Source organism: Bos javanicus, chromosome 25, assembly GCF_032452875.1.
Source record: "Bos javanicus breed banteng chromosome 25, ARS-OSU_banteng_1.0, whole genome shotgun sequence".
NCBI lineage: Eukaryota > Metazoa > Chordata > Mammalia > Artiodactyla > Bovidae > Bos > Bos javanicus.
The window spans coordinates 1,135,363-1,157,061 of NC_083892.1; the positions used below are offsets into that span (position 1 = coordinate 1,135,363).

Sequence of the window (21,699 nt, forward strand, 5' to 3'; positions counted from 1 at the left end):
GTCCGCGGCCCCGCTGCAGCCTTCACCCCAGCAGGGCTGCCCACGCGCTCCGCAAGCCGGACAGCGCCCTGCGCAACTCCAAGCTCCGAGACAGAGGACAGGTCCCGAGTAAAGACAGCGCGGCCCGGCTGTCACGCGCGCCTTCACGCATTCTGTGACCCCGGGGGGATGCTGAGACCGCGAAGAGTGGCTCCAGTTGCTTAGGGCTCGGTGTGGGAGACAAGGGAGCAGAAAGAGGCCTGACTGCTCACTGGTACCCGGGTTCTTTTAGGCGTACGAATAGGTCCTAAAATTAGAATGTGGTAGTGGTTGCTCCCTGCGAACGTACTAAAAATTTTCACTTGTTTACTTTAAATGGGTAAATATGAACTGCATATCAATAGAGCTGATTTTTTAGAATCCAAAGGCGCGAAGTCAAGAGGGAGACCAGACACACACCCTTCGCCAAAAGGGTGGGAGGGGAAGCACAGAGGGCGGGAACTCCGGGGCAGGCAGCATCCGCCCCCCACCCTCGCCCCCGGCCCCTCCTCAAGACTCACTCGGAGGTCCAACACAGTGGTCCCTGAAGGAAGAAGCACGGTGTGCATTTGAGGAAGAAAAACCCAGGCCCAGAGTGCATTATTTTGTAAATACGTAGCATAAGAGACATTCTTTTTTTTTTTTTTTTGCAGGGCTGGGTGGCTTGTGGGATTTTAGTTCACCGACCAGGAATTTAACCGAGCCCTCAGGGCAGTGAGATTGCAGAGTCCTAACCACTGGGCTTCCAGGGAATTCCCAAGACAAGTTAAATGTTTAACCTCGCCAGTAATTTTTTTTAATGCAAATTAAACAAAGAAGGGGGCTTCCCAAGGCAGTGCTACTCCTAAAGAACCTGACTGCCAGTGCAGGAGACAAGGGTTCGATCCCTGGGTGAGGAAGATCCCCTGAAGGAGGAAATGGCAACCCACTCCAGTCTTCTTGTCTGGAGAATCCCCATGGACAGAAGGGCCTGGTGGGCCATAGTCCATAGGGTCGAAAAGAGCCAGACACGACTGAAGCGACAGAATGCACAAGAGCTCTTGGAACAGGCACTTTGGTGTTATTCTGAACAGAAAATCAACAACACTCTAACCTGCGGCAAGAATACCCTTGAAGGAAGTGTGGCTAGAAGGAAGGGGTATGGATCTTTACGGAAAGCTAATTTGTTCCATTTCTAGAGACTCCAACCTAAAAAAGAATGAGATTCAGACAAAGATGTACAAAGATATTAGAGTTATTTGGCATAAACTTAAGAGCACCTCGCAGAGAATAAAAATGCTGAGAATTGTTAACAAGAAAAATGCTCCTCCTCAAGTGACAAGACAAAGCAAGATATAGCAGTTCCATACATTAGTTCCCAAGAATATAAGTTCCTGTTGTTTTTTCAAATACAAGTAACACATCGAATAGTATGAACTATCATTGGTGGTGGGATGAGTGACTACCTTCTTTATATGTTCACATTGCCTAAAAGATACACTACTTCTACAAACTGTACATTGAAACCTGGAAATTAAAATAGCAAAAAATGAACAACAGGACATTTTTTAAGGAAATCAAGCAGGAGAATGAAACAGGGTCCGTAAATTCTTTGGAAGACAAAACAGATCTTGAAGACTTGCCAGGATGTAGGAAATGAGAAAGATGCCTAGGATAATTCCAAGGTCCCAAGCTGGGAAGGATATAAAGAAACAGGTTTGGGAGAGCTGAATTCTGTTTCCAACCTAAGGAGTTTGAAGCACCTGTGAAGTCCAGTGGAGAGGCACAGAGCCGTGTGCGCCTGCTCAGTCATGTCCAACTGTTTGCGACCCCGTGGACTGTTGCCCACCAGGCTCCTCTGTCCATGGGATTCTCCAGGCAAGAATACTGGAGTGGGTTGCCATTTCCTTCTCCAGGGGATCTTCCGACCCAGAGATAGAACCCTTGTCTCCTGCAGATTCTTTACCACTGAGCCACCAGGGAAGCCCACATACATTGAGCTTAAAAAAGGGCTCAAGATAAAGAAATTTGGGCATCTTTAAAACGATGCCTCCTTTTCCTCCTCACTCAAGAGGCACCTTCCTTGAAGAGAATTGGGATAGGCTGTAAAGACTGTCGTTTTTTTGACTTTTGAAGAATGTTCTTAAAAGGCTGGGATAGTACCCAGACACACACAAAAAATAGCACAGCTGCTTAGAAGATATGAGATCATCGACCTCAGTAACTTTTCCTGGGATTAAAAAAAAAAATTCTATCTTCTGCCCCAAAAGCTTTGAAAGCAGTTATCTCTAGGTGGTAGGACTCGAGTGTTTCCAATTCTCTTCTTTCTGCTTACCACACTGTCTAACTTTTCCAAATATAGCTTATTGCTTTGATCATATGAAAGTTAATTTTAATGAAAACAAAATTTCTTCATGTTAGTTCTTCTTTCTTGCAGGAGCTAGTGAGAGTAAAGCCAGGATTCAGGTTTGAATGACTGTTGCTCAAAAAAAATGGTTCACAACCAAAAAGGTCACAATCACTCCAGGCCAGAGAAAGAACGTCTTAATTCTCTGCTACTAGTGGGACTGAGGATGTAGCCTGAGCTATGATTAGGCCAATCTTTTCAAATCTTGGTCTCTCCATCTTTAAAAAAATGAATATACTTGACTCAGTTGCCCCTCCCTAACAAGCATAATTTACCAAGGTGGGCCAGCCACTTAGAGCACTTCTGCAGGTGTCTTGCAAGAAGCCAGTACACTGCAATCGAGTCAGTGGTCTTCAATCCGAGTGAGAGAAATTTCCAGTTAACTTTGGCACCAAAAAAGTCAAGATAAAATGTTCTACTAAAATGGTAAGTAAATAAAATCATCCCTTTACGCGTCCTGTATTTAATCCAGAATTAAGCACGTTTCCTACTAAGCAGTACTTTGAGAAACATAATCATTTACATATCCAAAATACTGTAAGCTGTCAATAAAAATATTTATCAGTTTTACTTTACTCAGAAAGTTATTGCCTTGCTAAAAATAAAAATGTACAGAGACCTGAGAAAGCTCATTATTTCTGGTATTGTTTGATCATATTCCATCAGTTACATTTAGGTTTCTTTCCTCAGCTCCTATTCTGGGGTGGCGGCGCGGCGGGTGGTGGGGGGGTGGGGGCGGAACTAAAGGAATTGAAATGACTAGAAGGCTCCCTTTCCTAAAATGAAGTGCAAAAAAAAAATTGGCTTAACTTCACATTACCAACTTAAAATTTTATTGTTAAACATCAATTTATACACATCACAGTACACTGTAAAATAAAGTGTTTAACTCTTCTGTCAGTCACTCTGTCTCAGAAAGTGGATCACACCGGACTACAGGTGTCACTACGTTGCTTTGTAAACATGATAATGTACAAAGACACCACAAATCCAATAGCACATGCTGCGACCAAAACCTTTTCCGTGGATCTGAGAAAGCTTTCCGACATATTCGATGGGAAACGAGCATCAGACAAGGAGCCGGTTCCGATCTGCTAACATCCTGTGTCGCCTTCAAGGGGTCAGCTTAGCCAGGTCGGTCATTCAAGTCCCTCAGTCTCAGGACGCAAGTAATAACGGGGACAGAAACGGTCAAACGCGACGCCAAAGCCTAAGGGCTGAGGTCTGTTGCTTCGTTCCTGGCACCCCATTAAGTCCTCGCCCCGTGGGCCACCGGAGCTCCAGGCTTTTCAGAAGCGTCGCTGGGCTCCGGTACCTCTTCCAGCAACATCTGTCTCAACCACTGGTCCGCGCTGGTCTCCCGCCTAAAGAAGCACCAAATGACCAGAGCCATGAGGGACAAGCTTAAGGGCAGCACCACCCACCAGGGTCGTTGCTGCCCGGTTCCCAGGGACTGCTTCACTGTCCAGCGGGGCGGCGCGGCTCTGCTGGAGGAAAACCGAAGGGGGAGGTGAGGATCATCCTCTTCGTCGCCCTCGGCCGCGAGCTGGGCTCGAGCCCGGCCGCTGGGTGGCGGAGGCGGGCTTCGGGAAGCCCAGCGCACGAGCCTCAGCGCCCGGAGCGCCCTGGAAGAGAGAAAGCAGTGAGCGCGCGCGCCCGCCCCTTCCGCCCGAGGTCCCGCCGAGACCCCGCGCAGCTCACCCGGCCGCCGGCGCGGACAAAACGCCGCTCATCGCGACCCCAGCTCCGCGCTCGGCGCCGCAGTCCTGTCACTTCCGTCGCGCGAAGTCGGAAGTTCCGTGCTGTTCCGGGCCTCCGCGCACGACTACAGAACGTGAGTCCCCGCTCGCGCAGCGGAAATGACTCACGTCCTCCTGCAACCTCTTCCGTAGCAGGCCCGCCCCCGGTCGGCCGCGCGGGCATGCCGGGAAATGTAGTTCGCGGCCGGCCCGAGGCGGTGCTAGCTTTCCTCTCCCTGGGCTTGCGCCCCAGGCCTGAGGCCTGTCGGCCGGGACGGGGCGTTAGCATGGTCCTCCGACGAGCTCGCCTCAGCGCGGGTCCCCCGATAACGGCCCACACTACGCACCCCTCCCGCCGTGCCGGCGCAGCCCGGACGCCTCTTCCCCCGTCCTTGCGCCGCTGTCTTGCTCTCTTCGTGGGACTTCAGCTATGTCCCGTCGACTAGTGTCCCCGGCCCCGGGGCCGCGGGCCCGCACCCAGCCCTTGCGCTCTGCGGGCTCCGAGCTGCGCAGCCGTCGCCGCATATACACCATCCGACCTGCTTGGCAGGCACATGGCTCAGCCGCAGGGCTGTGGGCCTCACCCACGGCACCAGGGCACGCCCGTGGCCCTCCCCGCGGAGCCGACGGGCACTCGGGCACGTTTCCCTCTTCAGGCCGGCAGGAACACCTGCCTAGGGCCCGGAGCGCCATTGTTTTGGATGGAGGGTGCAGCGTGCTCCTCGGGGACCTTCTCGTCCACCTGCAGGAGTCAGGCCGGGAGAGGCAGCTCTGAGCTGTCCAGGGACTCCCTGTCTACCCTGTACCCCAGTCGGCTCCATAGGGAAGCTACTGGAGCCTTCTGCCATCAAGGCAAACTGGCGCTGGGTCAGCTGAGCCGTCCTGTCTGGAGACCACATAGGAGGACCCCGGGCATTACCACAGACTCTGTGATGATGTGGGAATGTGCTGGGCTGGGGGTGAGGGGGCACTTGGTGACAAAATCAGATTACAAGGCCACCTTGTGAGCTGTGACATTTGAAAAACAAAAACCACAACATGAGAGGGGGCTTTTCTTTTTGGTCAGTTTTCCCTTAACTCCTTTTAGGGTGTGTTGAAGGTCAGCCACTACGGTGGCTAGTGACTTCATTTTTGCAGAACCGGGTGGCTAGTGCCAGTCTTTGTTGGCAGCTGCAATTTGCCGCCTCCCTGGTTCCGCACCTTTGCCTCGAGCATATTCTGCACCTGCTTTCTGGTGGGAGAAGCGCCAGCCTCGGGGATCCCGCCACACCCCAGGAATGCTGGAGACACTTGAGCAAGGGTGGCGGAATGGAGGTGTTCCTAACTCAGCAGCACCTGGGAAGTCTCCCCACCTGGGGAAGCCCAACTCTGAACCCCTGGTGGTGGCTCAGCTCCAAACCCAGGGCTGTGTCCAGAGCTGCTGTGTCAACAGAGGTGCCTGTGTGCTCACGTCCTCCTCACTGGGCTCCGCCTCACCTGTTCCACCCCAGAACCCCACCCAGAGTCACTGCTGAACCAGTTCAGCCACAGGGAACCCCAGGAGCACCAACTATAGGCAGGAGGATGGACCACAATCATTCTGGTATGCAGCCTGTAGGGCTTCCTGGAGGAGGCAAAGATAACTTGAGGAGGAGGTTAGGGGTGGAGCTGCTGACTGCAGCTTATACAACCACCTGGTTGGTCTGTTTTCAGGCATCTGGGCACAAGCTGCCCTGGGCCAGCAGAGGGGGCCCAGAGCTGGGGAGGTCAAGGGCAGGGGCTGATGGGGGAGCTGGGACCCCACCCCCGTGCAAGGCCGCCTCTAAAGGGTCACTAAAACTGTCTTGATGACTGCCTTGGATGCGTGACAGAAATTAGACACCTGGACAGGCACCTCTTGAGCCTCTGCTTCCTCAGCTGGAAAATGGGCATCTCCTGTCGTTCACGGCTGCTTCCAGGACTGGAGCTCTGCCTGAGGGGCCCTCGGCAGCCCCTGGGGCAGCTGTTAATGTTAATGGGACGGTGTGGAAATGTCCTCCCATCCTGAAGCAACGGATGTTCCCTTATGGCCGCCAGCCTCTTAGGGTGCTCTGAGGGCAGAGTCCAGGAGGAGCAGTGCAGGCCACAGCAAAGATTTAGCAAATCCACATGTCCTCTGTGCCCAAGTCCTGCTGGCCGGCTCTCCATTCTAGGTGAAGGCATGATGCAAAGGACACAGGGTCCTGTGGAGTCAGCAGGCCCTGATCTCTGAGAGCGGGTCTAGGGCTCAGAGTTGGGCTCTCCCGTGGAACAGAAACAACTTCAGAGAACATCTGTGTTGGACCAGGGCACTCCATGACCATGGTGGCTCAAGACAATCACGTCTGAACACAGACAAGACAGGGACATGGCCCAGACCTCAAAAAAAGACCAAATACCCGCTTCCTGGCTAATGGGAGGGACTCTGGTCATTCACCAGCCATGGCTGTCCTTCTTCTGGACAAGATGTGTTAAGATGCTATACTAGGGACTCCCCTGGTGGTTCCGTGGTTAAGAATCTCCCTTCCAATGCAGGGGATGTGGGTTCAAACCCTGGCCGGGAACTAAGCTCATACATGTTGAGGGGCAACTACTGAGCCCGTGTACTCTAGAGCCTGTGCTCCGCAAGAAGAGAAGCCACTGCAAGGAGAAGCCCGAGCACCGCGATGAAGAGTTGTCCTCACTCTCAACAACGAGAGGAAGCCCGCGAGCAGTGAGGAGCCTGTGTACCACAACAGAGACCCAGCGCAGCTAAAAAGAAGTACAACTTTTAAGTGATGCTACACTGGACTGAACAATGTTCTTCCAAATTCTGTCCCCCCAGAGCCCACCACATAATCCCTATTTGGAAAGGTCTTTGTGGATGTAATTAGTTAAAACTATGTCATATTGGATGGGGTTCCCAGGTGGCGCTAGTGGTAAAGAACCCGCCTGCCCATGCAGGAGATGTAAGAGACGCGGGTTCAGTTCCTGGGTCAGGAAGATCCCCTGGAGAAGGGAATGGCTACCCACTCCAGTATTCTTGTCTGGAGAATCCCACGGGCAGAGGAGCCTGGCGGGCTACAGTCCATGGGATTGCAAAGAGTCGGACATGACTGAAGCGACTTAGCACCCACGTATGCATATCATATTGGATAGGGTGGGCCCTAAATGGCATACTTATAAGAGGAGAAAAGACCCAGAGACACGTGGGGAGAAGGCCATGCCAAGAGGTGGGCGGAGACTGGAGGGATGGAGCCAAGAGCTGAGGAGCTGGGAGGATCCCGGCTGCACCAGAAGCTTAAAGAAAGGCCTGGAGGAGTTTCTTCCTCAGAGTCTTCATGGTTTCAGATATAGGAACTCTGTTGTTTTAACTGCCCCGGCCAGGCCTTGTGGGTGATACTTTGTTACAGCAGATCCTGGAGACTCACAGCCCCCAGAGCACAGCCCACAGGAACACAGCTGAACCCAGAGCCCTTTGTTAAGCCCCACCTCCCGAGACACCTGCACTGCGGCCGTGAGCTCTCCCTGCTGAAATCCACTTGTTCAGTGACATGTGTGTCCCCTCCGGCCTCTAGCTGGAGAGTGACAGCAGCCCCAAATGCTGGGGTTTGCTTGACTCTCCGATGCGAGGGAGCCCCAATGGGAAAAGCCACAACCAGATGCTCCTGGGGCCACCCCCAGAGCGTCTCCAGGACCCTCCCCTTCCTGACCCCAGCAATCTTGGCAGGGCGCTGGGTGACAGGTTCCCCACACTGGCAGCGATGCCCCCGCTCCCCCGGGGCATAAACCAACACCTCAGCCTTCATTATCTCAAAGCACACACAGAGCAACCTCACACGGGCCTAATGCTCCACTAATGGGAGGGAGGCTGCCGCCCAGTGTGCCCGATGACGGGACTAATTTACTGTAGCGCCACTTGAGAGCTGACATATTGGACCTATTGATTTTCCCTGGGAAGATCAATACAGGGTGCGTGGGGACAGGCAGGGCCACCACCTTTGGAAAAGCAGAGCCTGTCTCCGGGTGTCAAGGCCTGAGAGCAGAGGTGGGGGCAGGTGGGCACAGAGCTGTGAAGGCCCCACACCGCGCACGAGGGGGACCGGCTGGGAGCAGGCGCTGGGGGGCCTGGCAGCCTGAGTGCCTTGGCCCCCGGCCCACTCAGGGGCCCCAAGGGTCAGGGGGCTTGGAGGCCACTCCATTCCTTGGCTTGAGGCCCCTCCCCCTTTCAAAGCCAGCCGGGCCCCTCTGCTTCTGTCGCCCCGTGTCCGCTCACCTGGCACTTGGCCCCTCCGCCTTCCCTCTGAATCACGGCCCATGGGGTAACCTAGGGCCATCTCCCATCTCGGGGTCCTCCTCTCAGTCAGCCCCGCTGGGTCCCTCTGCCAGGTGAGGCAACGGCAGTTTCCAGGGCGAGGAGATGGGCATCCTCGCCAGGCCGTCCCTGCTGCTGGAGCGCCTTCACTGCCCCCTCAGTGCCCGCAGACCCCCTCCTTCATGAAGACCCCCTCTGGCCACACTGTAGGACCTTCTCCAGGGCAGGGCTGCACCTCACCTTCATCAGCCCGGCCCCCCGCAGGCAGGGGCCCGGCACAGGCGAGGGCTGGAGACTGACCCACAAGCCCTCCTGGGGCCTCCGCCCAGATTGCACTGCTCTCGCCACCCTTCACCCGGTCGCCCAGCCAGACTCCAGCCCTTCCCCAGGCCCGGGCCCTGGTTGTTCCCCACAGGGAACTGCAGCTGGGGTCCGGGCAGATGCTGGGGTCCAGGCCTGGGTCGGTCACGGAGGGCACTCCTTGGGGCTGTGTCTGGGCAGAGAGGGACCCTGGGGTCCCAGCCACCCTGGGCAGCCACTGGACCCCATGCCACAGCTTCCCTTGGCTGCTGTGAAGGCCCCCGCGGGGCGGGTCACCGGCCTGGCCTGGGCGCGGGTTGCGTCCCTAGGGTAGAACTTTGCATTTCCTGTCATTCCCCCCAAAGCCAAAGCCAGTCCTGAAGGCAGGCGTTGGACCCTCCAGGTGGCAGAGAAGTGACTGGCAGCTTTCAGCAGGGCAAGTCCCCCCACAGTCCCCACTAGGACCCCTGTGGGATGGGAAGGGAGCAGCCCCCTGCAGAGGGCGGTGGAGCCTGGAGCTGAAGGGCCCAGGGAGGAGGTGGACAGGTAAGGCCCGCAGCCGGAGGGAGATCTCGGGCCATGAGTGACCGTGGGGCCCGGGGGCCGGGCACATGCCAGGTTGGGAAGGGCTGCTGTCGTATGCTGAGAACCTGGCCCCCAAGCAGCGGTGGCTTTGGGAGACCCCCAGCCAGCACTGGGGGTGCTGTCCGGGAGGAAAGCACCCAGCTACGCCCACATGTGGTGGGTGACGAGGCAGAACAGTGTCCCCCAAACCGTGTCCACATGGACCTCAGAAGGGAACCTCACATGGAAGGAGAGTCAGCGGGGCGAGGTCAGAGGGACTGGAGTGGTCCTCAGTCCTGCGACAGGTGTTCTCGAAAGAGCAGGGAAACTCGGACATGACACAGGGTGGGGTGGGGTGGCCCTGCGATGATCGGAGGCTGGGAGGCTGGGAGCCTGGGATCAGGAGGGAGCAGGGCGGGTGGGCTCCCCACTAGAGCCTTGGGCAGGACCTTTCACTTCAGGCTTCTGGCCTCCAGGGCTGTGAGAGGCTCCCCCAGCTCTGCTCAGCCCCCTGGTTTGCTGGGAACTGGCTGGGCGGCCCCAGACGCAAGTGCAGCAGCACATGGAGGGGGCAGGGAGGACGGCCCGCGAAGATGCTGGGGTCCGGGCCTGGCTCCTGGGCGGGGGTTGGCGGGGTCCAGGCCTTCTGGGGTCCTGCTCGCGGTGTTGACTGTAACCGCCCTGGAGACGCGGGGAGGACACCCCTGGGCGGGACCCCCGGGGCTGAAGGGGCTACCATGTCCCTCAGAGGAGGACCCAGATGCCAGAGAAGCAGGTGCCAAGGGTGGCGCCCGGGGGTGGCGGGGGCTCCTCAGGGTTTGCCGCACGTGCACCTGCCGCTCTGGAGCGGTGGGAGGTGGCGGGAGCGGCCCGGCTGGTGGTCCCTGGCCCAGAGCCTGCTCACCCAGGACGCTGCGGAGGCAGGATGTCCTCTAGAGAAGGCTACTCCAGAAGTCAAAATAGCATGAAATTTAATTTTCCGCCTATTTGACAAGGCTGGGTCTGGGCCCCAATCAGCGCTGAGATAAGGGTCCTCGGCCGGGTGTGAGCCAGCTGGGCGAGCGGCAAACACTCCACCGTCCCCGGGCAGGCTGAGGCTCCCCCCGCGGGACCCTGGTTGCCGGGCGCTAAAGCAAACGGGCTCTATTTGCCCAGTCTGCGATGACAATGCAGTCATCAAATATTTGCTGGCCTGGCCGGCCACGGAGCTCGGCTATAAACGCTTGAGCCCAGGTGGAGGTGGGCCTGCCCAGTGGGAGCTGCAGGCCGCGGCAGGTAGGAGCCAGGCTGGGTGGTGGGTGGGCGCGGGTGGCAGAAGAAGGCTGTGGGCTCCTCTGCCCAGGTGGTCTCTGCAGACCATCCACCCACGGGGAGGGGTCACCAGCAGGGTGGGGAGGGCTGGGCCATTGAGGACAAAACCAGGCCAGGGGGAGACAGACACCCGAGGCTCGGCTCCCCACCAGCGGCCATCCGTACCCCAGCACTGGGGCCACGGGACACCCAGGCGGGGAATAGAGACCCCAGAACTGTGAGCAGACAGCAGGGGCAGGGGGCAGCGGAGGGGAGCTCCCCTGACTCCGACTCCTCGCCCCTCCCCCACGCACAGCGTGGTTTCCTGAAGCTGGGACCTCCTCCGTCTCTGAACCCCCTTCCCTTTCTTCCTGCCCCCTGCCAGGGCGCCCACCAGGAGGCCTCTTGGCCAAGGGTTGGCCCACCTGCCTCCCTGAAGCAGAGGAGCTTGGCCTGTCCCGGGGTGGGGGCCTCCCACATTCATAATCAGCTCCCTGCACCCCCGACCCCGCCCGCAGCCCCCCTTGGCTTGCAACCTGTCAGTGACTTGCCCAGTCCTGCCTGTACCACCTCCCCACACCTAGCCTCAGGCTAGGAACACTCGAGGTGACCCCGAACCAGAGAGCACAGGGAAGCCTGGGGTGGTAGGGGTGGAGAAATGGCTCTGTCTTCCCCCAAAGGCCCCCCAGAGTCACCCTCACAGCCCCTGAAGCCCCCAGACTTCAAGGGACAGAACAGCTGGGTCAAGGTGGCCAGGCCCGGCCTCCTGGGCTCAGCACTGGCACCTCAGGGATGGGGGGACCCTGCCAACCACAGACACTCATGGGGGCCACCAAAGGGGTCCCCCGCTCCCACCCCGCCCCGGGGCAGATGCCGCGTCAGCCAGCCTGTGTGTCAAGGGCCACAGCGACCCTGCGCTGCGACAGGGCTCTGCTCTCCAGACCCCAAAGCCACCCGCAGCCCAGCCCAGCTGGCTCCCTGCCCCCTGGCCCACTCCTGTCTCTGAGGTGCTGTTTCAGTGGCACTGTCGCCAGGCCCCCAGCCCACAGGGCAGGATGAACCCGCCCCCTCGGGGTGACCGTGGCCCGCACGCCCCCTCCCGCCGCGCCCACCCGCCCGCGGGCCACCACCTCGTCTCTCCCCAGACATCAGCCGTCCCCGAGCTCGGCGCCCGCCCCAAGCCTGCAGTGGCCGTTCCCCTAGCGCGGCTGGGGTCCCCGCCTGCTACCCTGTCCCCTCTCTGCCTCCCTCCACAGCCGGAACCCGCTGCCCTGACAATCCAGGAGGAGATGGCCGCGGGGGTCATCCGGCCGCTCTGTGACTTCCGGCTGCCCCTGCCGGCCCTCCAGCCCTTCCTGTCCCCAGTCCCGGAGCCCCCAGATACTTCTGAGGAGGAGGAGGGGGAGGAGGAGGAGCTGGAGGCCGAGGGGCCAGAGGGCCACGGCCCAAACTTCTGCAGCCCAGGCTGGGCCCCCGAAGATCCCCCCCTGGACCCCAGCAGTCCGGAGACTCCGCTGCAGCTGCTGCGGTTCTCGGAGCTCATCAGCGGCGACATCCAGCGGTACTTCGGCCGCAAGGACCGGGGGCAGGACCCTGACGCCTGTGACATCTACGCTGACGGCCGCCCGGCCAGCAGCTTGGCCAGGGAGCTCTCCTGCGCCGATCTGGTGCGCCCAGCCCGCAGCGCCCCCCAAGAAAACCGTGAGGCCACCGAGACCGGGGGCTGCTCCCCAGGATGCCCCGAGGGGCAGGTGCACGGGCCAGGCCTTGGTAGGGATGGGCCACCACTGCTGGGGCCCCTGGCCGAGCTCTTTGACTATGGGCTGCGGCAGTGCTCTGGTGCCCAGGCAGTGAGTGGGCGGCGACTCAGGCTGGAGCGCAAGTACGGCCACATCACCCCAATGACCCAGAGGAAGCTGCCCCCATCCTTCTGGAGGGAGCCGGCACCCAGCCCCTTGGGCCTGCTGCACCCCGGCACGCCTGACTTCAGTGACCTGCTGGCCAGCTGGTCGGCAGAGGCCGGGTCCGAGCTGCTGGGCACGGGTGCCCCGGGCCTGGAGGGGGTGCAGCTGGCCGAGGCCTAGTGATCAGTCGAGGGTCAGTGGGGGTGAACCGAGGGCTCCAGGCATCCAGACTCACCTTCCTGCTGAACTGGAAGGAGCCAGGGGACCCCCAGCCACGGCGGCCACCAGGACTTGGACCAGCTCAGGTGGGGGTTCCCCAGGCCAGGGCAGGGGTGGGCCGGAGCTGCCCAGGGGCTCTGCCCACAGGAGGGAGGGCAGGGCAGGAGCTGCAGCCCCTCGGAGGTGGGGGCTTGAGTCCACATGCTGTGGGTGAGTCCCATGTCCCCCAGGCCAGCCCCCAAGGTTCCAGCCAGCGGTGTAGGGCCACCCTCTGCACTGCCCGCTCGGCTGGCCCCAGGGTGGCCCCTCCTTGTGGTGCCCACGGCAGGCCAAGGCCAGCTACTGGGCCGAGGGCTTTCTGGTGGGGCGGGAAGTGGGCGCCGTCTCGGTGTGGAGCGAAGGCCCAGGGGGGCGTGGTGCTGTGGGCAGGAGGCCCTGGGGAGCTGTGGGGCCTGGGCTTGGTGGCTCTGGCTGGAACAGGGGTTCTGGGAGTCTCGGAAAGACCCTCTTGGTTTTTTTCTCTGCCCAGGGCCTCCTGCCCGCCCCCGGGAGGGAACTCTGGACTTGCACAGGAATGGGGCCGGCACGTTTATTTCTGGGGAATAGGTAGGGATGAGAGTCGGCGGGCAGGCTTCTGGACAAGGGGCTTCTCCAAGGCCGCGCTCCTGGACGTCTGCCGGGCTGCCAGGTTCACGAGAGCCGCCTTCCACTGTAGCCACCTGCCCGAGACACGGCTCACACCCGGGGCCCACCTCCATCCCCTGCCCTGCGGCCTCCCCTGAACCCGGATCTGCAGGCGCTCTGGAAGGTGGCTCCTGCTGCCCACCTCACGGCCTGATACACGCCCCAGCGATTCATGGGGACCACGTCGTCAGGGGCCACGTCCTTGATGAAGAGCTGCTGCCGCCCCAGGGACATGGGGCCCCTCCTGCTGCTCAGTGTCGGGGTCCAGGGGCCCTCCTCGCTCCACAGACGCAGCATGCTCTCCTGCAGGGTGGCCATTGCCTCCGTGCGCTGTGGACGCGGGAGTCGGACCAGACAGGGGCCTGTCAGCGGGGATTATCTCCCTCTGGACAAACCCGGGCCTTATCTGCCGGGAAATGCGGCTTGGGCCAGACACGCAGACAGACAAACGGCTGCGCAGAGAGGAGAGCTAGGAGGTGGCCGGGTTGGGGGTGGTGAGGGCAGCAGGGCGTCAGGCCCCGCACAGAGGAAGGCACCGGCGGCCCCCCTGCAGGCCTGGGGGGCGGGAGCGGCCAGCGCGGGTGCCGCCTCTCACCAGCTTGGTTTCTGTATTAAACTTGAGATTCTGGATGGTCTTGTTGTCCTGGATGCTGGTTTCCAATTTCATCATTTGGTTCTGAAACTAAACACGGCCCTCCATTCATGGCCACGCACGGACGCAGGGAGTCTGCAGCCCCGGGCGGCAGCCCCACCCCAGCCATTTGGGGCAGGAGGCTCTCCCACGAGAGGGTCCTGGCCCCTGGGTGGAAGCTGGCAGCATCACTCTGCCCAGTGACAAGGCGGGACTCGGCAGTTCTCAGGGCCGCTCTCTCCCCTGTGACCGTGGACGTGCCCCAGCATCTGAAGGTCCATGTGGGAGCCCCTACTGGTACTCTCAGAGGCTGAGGTATGCACAGCCAGCAGCAGAACGGCTGGTTCCATGGGCCTTGCCCCACCCGCCAGGCACTGTCCTGGATCTGAGCCTCCCTGGTGGGGGGAGGTCTGCGTGGCCCCTGCCCCTGCCAAGTGTGCCAGGCCCTGGGTACCGTGGCCAGCTTGCCCTGGATCTCGGCGATCTTGCGCCCGGGGTTGCCCTCTCTGAGCAGCTGCACGGAGGACAGCAGGGCAGCCAGCTCCTGCCTCACGGCCTCGACCGCCAGCTCTCTGTGGGCACAGAGGTGGGGCTGCTGGGCTCTGGGAGAGCCCACGGGGGCACACAGGGCGGTGGAGGGAGGAGGCCCTGGGAGGGGCAGGGGTGCTCAGCCTTGCCACCTCTCTGGTGGGCACCGGGGGGTCCCCAGGAGGTGACGGGGGGAAGGCAACCCCCAACAGGACCCAAGCCCAAAGCTGGGCCAGGTGGGGCTGGGAAGGGCTTGGGGCAGCCACAGAGGCAGGGGCTTGGGGAGGACGCCCACCGTCAGGAGGCCCGGGAGGCCGCAGGTGATGCTAAGACAACTGTGCCCTGCTTGGGGGGGCAGCCCCGCCCCGAAGGCCCTGCTGGCCGTGTCGGAGCCGGGCCTCACCTGGCTGTGGCCTCGGCAGAGATCTTGCAGTCCGAGTCGCTCTTGTGAAGCACGCACTTGTCGGTGACAGCCTCTATCTGAAACGTGGAGCGGGCGGGCAGCTACGGCCTGGCACAGTGGGAGGGGAGGCCGCCTGGCCCACACCCACCTGCTGGGGCAGCTGGTCCACTCGCTCCTGCACCTCCCGCAGGTGTGCCTCTGCCTCCTCTCGACACCGCGTCAGGCCTTCCCGCCACCGCTGCTCTGCAACCTCCCACTCACTCTGTGTCTGGGGGGGGCACCAGTGAGGGCCAGAGCCCAGAGGGAGTGGGAGGGGGGAGGGGCGGACAGACGGACACGTAGCCAGACCCGACACGGTCACCCCCACACAGCAGAGCTCCTAGAGGGCTTGGGGCACCCTCCTTAGGTCTGAGCAGGTCCACACTAACTGGACATAGCCTGGCCTGGCACACGGCAGGCCTGGCTCCCTGCCCCAGCGGCTCACAAGCCTGTGTAGACAGGCACTGAAAACAGACATCCGCCCCACCGCCGAAGGGTGATCACGTGTGCACACGTGTGTTCATGGGAGGACTGAGGGCATCCGAAGGGCAGCAGCTCAGTGCCCATCAGCGGACAGGTGGATAAGCTGCAGTCTGTCCACGGCGAGATGTCACAGCCAAGAAAAGGAGGCGGGTGCTGACGCACAGCACGGATGGGCCCCAGACACGTGACGCTCAGTGAGAGATGCTCACAGAGGCCACGGGGTGTTCGGTCCCACTTATGTGAAACGTCCAGAGCAGGCAGATCCACAGACAGGGAGCAGATCAGTGCTTGCCTGGGGCTGGGAGTGTCCACGGACACACGGGGTTTCCTTCAGAGAGGAAGGAAAGGTTCTAGAAGTGACCATGGTAGTGCTTGTACAGCTCCGAACGCACGAAGAACCACGGAATTACACACTCTGAAAAGGTGGACTGTTGTGTGCCCTGAACCTCAATAAAGCTGTTAGAAAAAGAAGACAAAGAACCCCTGGGAGGAGGCTGCTGTGCTGGCAGCTTTGTGGAGCCCGTGCACTCTGGGCCCGGGGCCGTGGGGCCAGTTGCCAGAGCGGCGGGACGGGTACTCGCCTCCCGCAGCCGCATGCTCAGCGTCTGCTCCTGCAGGTCCAGCCGCCAGCTCAGGGCCAGGAAGTGGTCACTCAGGTCCTTCACCTGCCTGACCAGCTCAGCCACGGACACCTCCAGGGCCTGGCTCTTCTCTCGGAGCTGCAGGGGGGGGGGCTGAGTGTGCCGCCCGCCTGGAAGGGGGACCCTGCGAGCCCGCCCCCTGCCCAGCGGCCTCACCAGCTCCAGGGCGCCCTGCATCTCCTGCTGGGCCAGCTCGCAGGCCAGCTGCATAGCCTCCAGGTTCTCCTGCAGGTAGGTGGCCAGCTCCCCAGCCCGGCTGTCTTCCAACTGCCCCTTGGCATCCCTGGGGGTGGGTGCCACTGAGAGAGACTGACCTCCAGCCAAGGCTGGCCCCCACCCCGGGCACTGGACTAGGGCCACTGGCTTCAGAGCCTTCCAGGAGGCCCCAGGGACGAGATGATGGGCGTCATCCCAGGGGCCACTGGACTGGGCTGTGTCCTCTGCTACCACTCAGAGCACCCTGCGAAGCAGGCTGGGGTGTTGAGGGGAGCCCCCACTACAAGGCCGCCCCTCTGCCCTGGGGCACCATGCTAGGAGGACACCTGCCCTGCCTGAGGGCCCACTCGGACACCCACCAGGCCTTCTGCTCAGCCAGGAGGACGCGGTTGAGCGACACCTGGTTCTGCTGCACGAACTCTGTCAGCTGGACCACGGCCTTGTCCAGGCCCCGGCACTGCTCCAGGAGGTGGCACTCTTCCTGCTGCCGGGTGGAGGGGGCCTGGCACACTGCCCACCTGGCGCTGCCCCCACAGGGCCCGCACATGCTGTGCCACCCCCCTGGCCTCTCCATCACCCACCTGGCACTGCCCGTCCCCCTCACTGGGCCTGCGCCTCCCTGCTGCCTGGCAACGTCCTCACCTTCCTTGCCTAGCACCGCCCCCTCACCTGGTACTGCCCCTCCCCCTGGCCCTGCCCCTCCCCCACCTGGCACTGCCCCTGCAGGGCCCGCACGCGCTCCGTGTCCAGCTCCTGCAGCTGCTGCCACCTGCCCTCCAGCTCCTCCCGTAGGGCGCTCTCCGCCCGCAGCCGTGCGCTCTCCGAGGCCTTCATCCTCTGCAGCGGCCAGTGGCCATGAGCCTGGGGCGTGAGGGGCATGGCCGCCCCCACTCCCCCCACAGGCGCCCACCTTCTCCAGGGCCAGGAAGCTCTTCTGCAGGAAGCCGCACAGCCTGGCCTCCCTCTTGAGGAAGCGGAGGCTCATCTCCTCCCCCAGCTTGGTCATCTGGGCCTGCGGGTGGGGTCCATGTGGTCACCATGGCCGTGGGCATCCCCCACGTCCGCCCCCTCGCCCACAGTGCCATGCTGTGCTCTCCCCAGCCTTCTCTGTCGGAGGCAGCCCTGGTCCCCACACCTGCAGAGCTGGGCCCGTCACGCCCTCCAGAGGATGGCAGGTGGGCAGGCGGGGCCCTGGTCCCCAAGGGCTATGAAGGGGCCCAGGACACACGTGGTCCCCACAGTGACCCCCAGACCCCCGGGCCAAGGGACGCTGCAGACCAGCCATGTATCTCACCCCTGCCAGGAGCTTGGTGCCCGTTTGAGCATGGGCGCACACACGCAAACACATGTACACACACACATTCGCTCCTACACTGCCTGCCCTTGCCCCCGGGCCCAGGGAGGAGGCCCTTCCCCTTTCTCCCTCCATTGCTCCCTTCCTGCCTCACCAGGGGTCTGGGTGCAGCCCCGCCCAGCGCCGCCCCCCGACACGCCCACAGGCACGAGGCACCCTCTCCTTTTAAGGCCGGGAGGGCCGCCCCTAGTCCAGGGCAGGTGTGCCTGGCCGGCACGTGCCTCCCTGCCCCATGCAAGCTGACCTAGAACCGGGCTCAGCTGCTTCTGCAAAGAACCAAGAGGCAGACATTCGGGTCGATGGGCCCAGGGTCTCTGTCACAACCCTCCAGCTTCGTGGCTCCTGCGCCAGAGCAGCCGTGGGCAACAGTAGACAGATGACCACAGGCCGAGGAGCCCACTCAGTGCCCTGGGGCACACTACGAAGGCGGTGGGCCAGCCAGGCATGGGGAACCCTGGGCCCCGACACTGCCCGGAGCGCCTGCCTGTCGATGGGGCCAGCACACCACCTTCCCACAGGGCCACGCAGGGGCGGCAGGCAGCAGGGCAGCTGAGCTATGCAAGCAGCAGCTGGGGACGTGGTGCGGGGCCTGGTCTCTATTTGCAGAGCTGCAAAGGCTAGGCCAGAAGTGCACGGCCCCAGCCCTACCTTCTAAGCCACGCGCACTGGTCCAGCAGCGGGCCTACCGGGATATGCATGTCCATGTGCGGGGGTGGAGGGTGGGGAGGGGCCTCAGGGTATGAGCTTCTGTTTCCAGATCCAGGGGCTGGTCCCTTGGGACGGGGAGGCGCTCATGATGGACTTTCTGTAGGGGAGGAAGTGCTCTGTCTCGTGGCCGTGACCGTGGCAGTAGGCGCTGACCACAGGTGGCCACAGGGCACTGTGGCCTGGCTCGTATGACCAAGGAGCCGACATGCAGAGACCCCCATGGCCAGTGGCCACCACAGTGCACAGCGTGGGTCTTGGGGGTTGGTCCAGGTCCAAACACGTGGACAGAACCAAAAGGAGAGCCGGGGAAAGGAAGAGCCCGCTGACGGAGGAGACGCTGGCTGGGAGGGATCCGGTGTGGACCAGCTCACTGGCAGCTCGTCGGCTGCTCAGATGCCTGGGCCCAGCGTGGGCCTCCTGGGTACCTGCATCCTGGCCACCTCATGGTCCACCTTCTGGCCCGCCTCCTCCTGGCTCTTCTGCAGGGCCCCGCAGGCCATCTCGCGGTCCTGCTCCTCCTGCTTCAGCTTCCCAGTCAGCTCGGACAGCCTGGGGGCAATGGCTGTAGGTGACGGCAGCCCAGCCAGCCGGAGGGCCTTGGGGTGCCCCAGGGATGTTGCGGGGACCTGGACATCAAGTCCTTCTCAGGCCTGAGCCTGTATCCAGGGGGTGGAGACTGATCCATGGGCTGGCAGAGCAGGGGGTCTGACCCCGCCAGGGTAAACGCTCTCGAGAGGCCAGAAGCCCAGCGCGTGTTCCCCCTGCGCCCCCACTCCGGGATGGTAAGAGCTGGGCTCCCCGTGAGCGCGATGACGGTGGAGGGGTGGGGTGGGGACCCTGGGCTCGAGTCTCTTTTCCCCACAGAGTGTCCACAGGGGTTCTGAGGCCTCCTGTCAACCAGCAGCTTGGCACCCAGGGTGGGGGGACACCTGCCCTGCCATGGGACGCCCCAACGACCACTTATCAGGTCCAGAGACTGCCTCCCGAGGGGCCCACCTGAGGCTGGCCTCCTGCTCAGCGCCCTTCCGCTCGGAGTCCTGGAGTGCCTGCTTCCTCCGGATCTGGGTTAGGGCCTCCCGGACTTCCACCAGCCTGGCACACAAGAGGCACATCTGCCTGGGGCCCCTCCCAGTGGCCAGGAGCAGGCTGGGCAGCCTTCAGGGTGGGGGCTTGGCCAAGCCTCAGCCCCCTTCCTGGGCTCCCGGGCTCCAGCAACCAGGCCTTCTGGAGAGGAGCTGTGGATGGATTTGCTAACCCGAGAAGACGCCACATTGGAGGGAACCAAAGCCCGGGGCTGGGGCCCACGCTGGCCGGGCAGCAGCGGCTGCTTCCCCAAAGGCCCTCTCCCTCCCCCAGGCCTGTTCTGTGAGTAGGGGGTACGGGGGGGTACCTCTTGTCCAGAGCCTGCATCTGATTCTGCTGCTGTGGGCCAGGGAGCTGCGAGGCGGAGACACGGGCTGAGTGCAGCCGGGGCCTCGGAGCCCGACCCCGGGGGTTGTCGGGGTGCTGGGCCTGGGCTGAGTGGGGCTCAGGTTCTGGGGAGGCGCTGCCCCCAGGCCTCGGGACACGCCCCACCTGGACAGCCTCCTTCTCGGGGGCTGGAGCCACCCGCCGTGTCTCCAGCTGCAGCCTCTTCAGCTGTGTGTCCTGCAGCTGCAGGCAGGCCCGCACCTGCAGCAGCTCCCGCAGCAGGCTCAGCGTGGCATGCTCACAGCGGGCCCGGTGTCCCCGCAGGGACGCCACCTCAGCCTGCAGGTCGGCTACCCTGGGGGGCGAGGAGCAGGCCGAGTCGGCCGTCTGTGTGGGGCGGTGGTACTGACCATGAGGCTCCCTCGCCTGCCCCAGGGGCTCACCACTGCTCCAGCTGCTTCCAGCGCTTCAGGGTGCCCTGCTCCAGGTCAGAGGCATCGGACTGCAGGCGACTGCACGCATCCTTCTCCGAGACCTCCTCCGGACTCAGGGGCTCGGGGCTGGCCAGCTCTTCCTCCAGGAGCCCCAGGTCCTCTGGGGCAACGGTGCTCAGCTGGGAGGGCGGTGAGGCCTCGGATGAGGGGCTGCTGTCTGTCCACTCTACGAGAAGGTGCCTTGGGGTTCGCCTTTGGGGCTGACCGGGGAGCTGCTCCCAGATGGACCCCAGACCCTGCCGCAGGCACCCACTGCGCTCACCGTGGCTCATCCCACTGGGTACACAGCGAGGCTCAGGGAGGGCTTGGATCCCGCCGTCCACACAGGAAGCTCAGGCTGAGAGAGGTCCAGGCCCCACTTGAGGACACACAGCGTTGGACAGCAGAAGCAGGACAGTGGCTGCCAGCCCAAGGCCGCCAGGGCTGAGGGGAGCCGGGGGCCCCACGGGACACAGAAGCTCTTGCCCAGACAGTCCCTCTAGCTCCAGCCGCCACTCACAGCTTCACCTGCAGCCCCGCTTGTGGCCGGCCTGCTGCTAGGAGGCCTGGGCCTCGCGCCCCGCGGCGGCCCAGATCCGGACCCGGGGGTGAGGGTGAGGGGCAGAGCGCACAGTGGGGAGTCAGAGCCAGAAGCTCCAGGGTCAGGGGAGCACGTGGGGCGCAAAGAGGCTGCCCCTGCCCTCACATCCCTCCTTCTGGGACAAAACCAAGGTTGGAGGACAGCGGGGCTCTGCCGGAACCTTCTCCTCAGCAGAACCTCCTGACTTCACGGCCCAACTGCCGGTGGAACCCGAGCCCTCAGCTTCCCTGTCCCAGCAAGGCTGCCCCAACTGCCCACTCTCAGATGGACCCGAAGGGACGCCCCTCTGCCCGTCGGGGGAGTGGCTGCTGGTTGCTGGGTCACAGGGAACCCCTAGCCTGGTGGGAGGGGTGGCCTGGAAGCAATCACCCATCCTCTGGTCAGGGAGCCCAAGCGGGGAGGCTGGAGGCCAGGACCACACTCGGTGGGAGGGGTGGCCAGGCCAAGGGCACAGGGCCACAGGGGCGATGGGGCGAGGCCGGGGCAGGGCAGACACAGCCCCGCGAGAAAGGGCCGGCCAAGCGGACCTGCAATCCACTCAAAGCGGGTAACTAACACGCCGCCCAGCCCCTCGCTCGACGTCAATGCCCGGCGACTGGGGATGGCGCCCGCGCTCTCCTTGTGTCTCAGCCTGCAGCCAGGTGCCAGGGGGGCCACATCTGGCTTCAGGCCCGTGTGGACACTCGGGCCCCTCACCCCACCCAGGTGGTCCCCCTCCCACTGTTGCCAGACCTGCCCACGAGGGCCGTTGGGGGGCTTCCCTGTTACAAGGTGTGCCTGTGTCAAAGGCAACCCCTCCCCAGGGAGCCCGACGCCC

The 21,699-nt window shown here is 62.2% G+C and overlaps 3 protein-coding genes across 5 annotated transcripts; 1 reads left to right on the top strand and 2 right to left on the bottom strand.

Annotated features, from left to right (window-relative positions):
* Positions 1-3,214: 3,214 nt before the first annotated feature.
* LOC133238072 (ubiquinol-cytochrome c reductase complex assembly factor 4) lies at positions 3,215-4,228 on the bottom strand. Its single transcript, XM_061400704.1, has 2 exons — positions 4,106-4,228; positions 3,215-4,029 (listed from the first exon to the last, which is right to left on the bottom strand). The coding sequence occupies exons 1-2, from the start codon at positions 4,135-4,137 to the stop codon at positions 3,654-3,656; spliced, it is 408 nt and encodes a 135-aa protein (XP_061256688.1). The 5' UTR covers positions 4,138-4,228; the 3' UTR covers positions 3,215-3,653.
* A 5,657-nt stretch (positions 4,229-9,885) lies between these two features.
* Positions 9,886-13,295, top strand: PERCC1 (proline and glutamate rich with coiled coil 1). The gene is made up of 2 exons (XM_061400700.1): positions 9,886-10,573; positions 11,845-13,295. The coding sequence occupies exon 2, from the start codon at positions 11,878-11,880 to the stop codon at positions 12,670-12,672; it is 795 nt and encodes a 264-aa protein (XP_061256684.1). The 5' UTR covers positions 9,886-10,573; positions 11,845-11,877; the 3' UTR covers positions 12,673-13,295.
* On the bottom strand, positions 13,285-21,578 carry CCDC154 (coiled-coil domain containing 154). Of its 3 annotated transcripts, none has more exons than XM_061400695.1 (17): positions 20,565-21,578; positions 20,252-20,468; positions 19,974-20,163; positions 19,789-19,835; positions 19,395-19,490; positions 18,824-18,947; positions 17,247-17,348; positions 17,045-17,173; positions 16,696-16,817; positions 16,277-16,403; positions 16,061-16,198; positions 15,106-15,225; positions 14,958-15,034; positions 14,481-14,598; positions 13,991-14,077; positions 13,538-13,725; positions 13,285-13,430 (listed from the first exon to the last, which is right to left on the bottom strand). In XM_061400695.1, the coding sequence occupies exons 1-17, from the start codon at positions 20,572-20,574 to the stop codon at positions 13,301-13,303; spliced, it is 2,022 nt and encodes a 673-aa protein (XP_061256679.1). In that variant the 5' UTR covers positions 20,575-21,578; the 3' UTR covers positions 13,285-13,300. The 3 variants fall into 3 exon arrangements, with proteins under 3 accessions (XP_061256679.1, XP_061256677.1, XP_061256680.1); XM_061400693.1 differs by having other exon boundaries at positions 16,696-16,820; XM_061400696.1 differs by lacking the exon at positions 17,045-17,173 and having other exon boundaries at positions 16,696-16,820.
* Between the last annotated feature and the right edge of the window lie 121 nt (positions 21,579-21,699).

What these genes read in the sequence shown, in the direction of transcription:
- LOC133238072 (XM_061400704.1), bottom strand. Translation starts at nt 4,137, where the DNA reads ATGAGCGGCGTTTTGTCCGCGCCGGCGGCCGG. An exon ending in TTGTCCGCGCCGGCGGCCGG is followed by an intron (nt 4,030 to 4,105) that starts GTGAGCTGCGCG and finishes TCTCTCTTCCAG; the next exon opens with GGCGCTCCGGGCGCTGAGGC.
- PERCC1 (XM_061400700.1), top strand. Translation starts at nt 11,878, where the DNA reads ATGGCCGCGGGGGTCATCCGGCCGCTCTGTGACTTCCGGCTGCCCCTG.
- CCDC154 (XM_061400693.1), bottom strand. An exon ending in CCCTGCAGGGGCAGTGCCAG is followed by an intron (nt 16,821 to 17,044) that starts GTGGGGGAGGGG and finishes TCCACCCGGCAG; the next exon opens with CAGGAAGAGTGCCACCTCCT. An exon ending in TCCAGGGCAAGCTGGCCACG is followed by an intron (nt 14,078 to 14,480) that starts GTACCCAGGGCC and finishes GGCCGTGTTTAG; the next exon opens with TTTCAGAACCAAATGATGAA.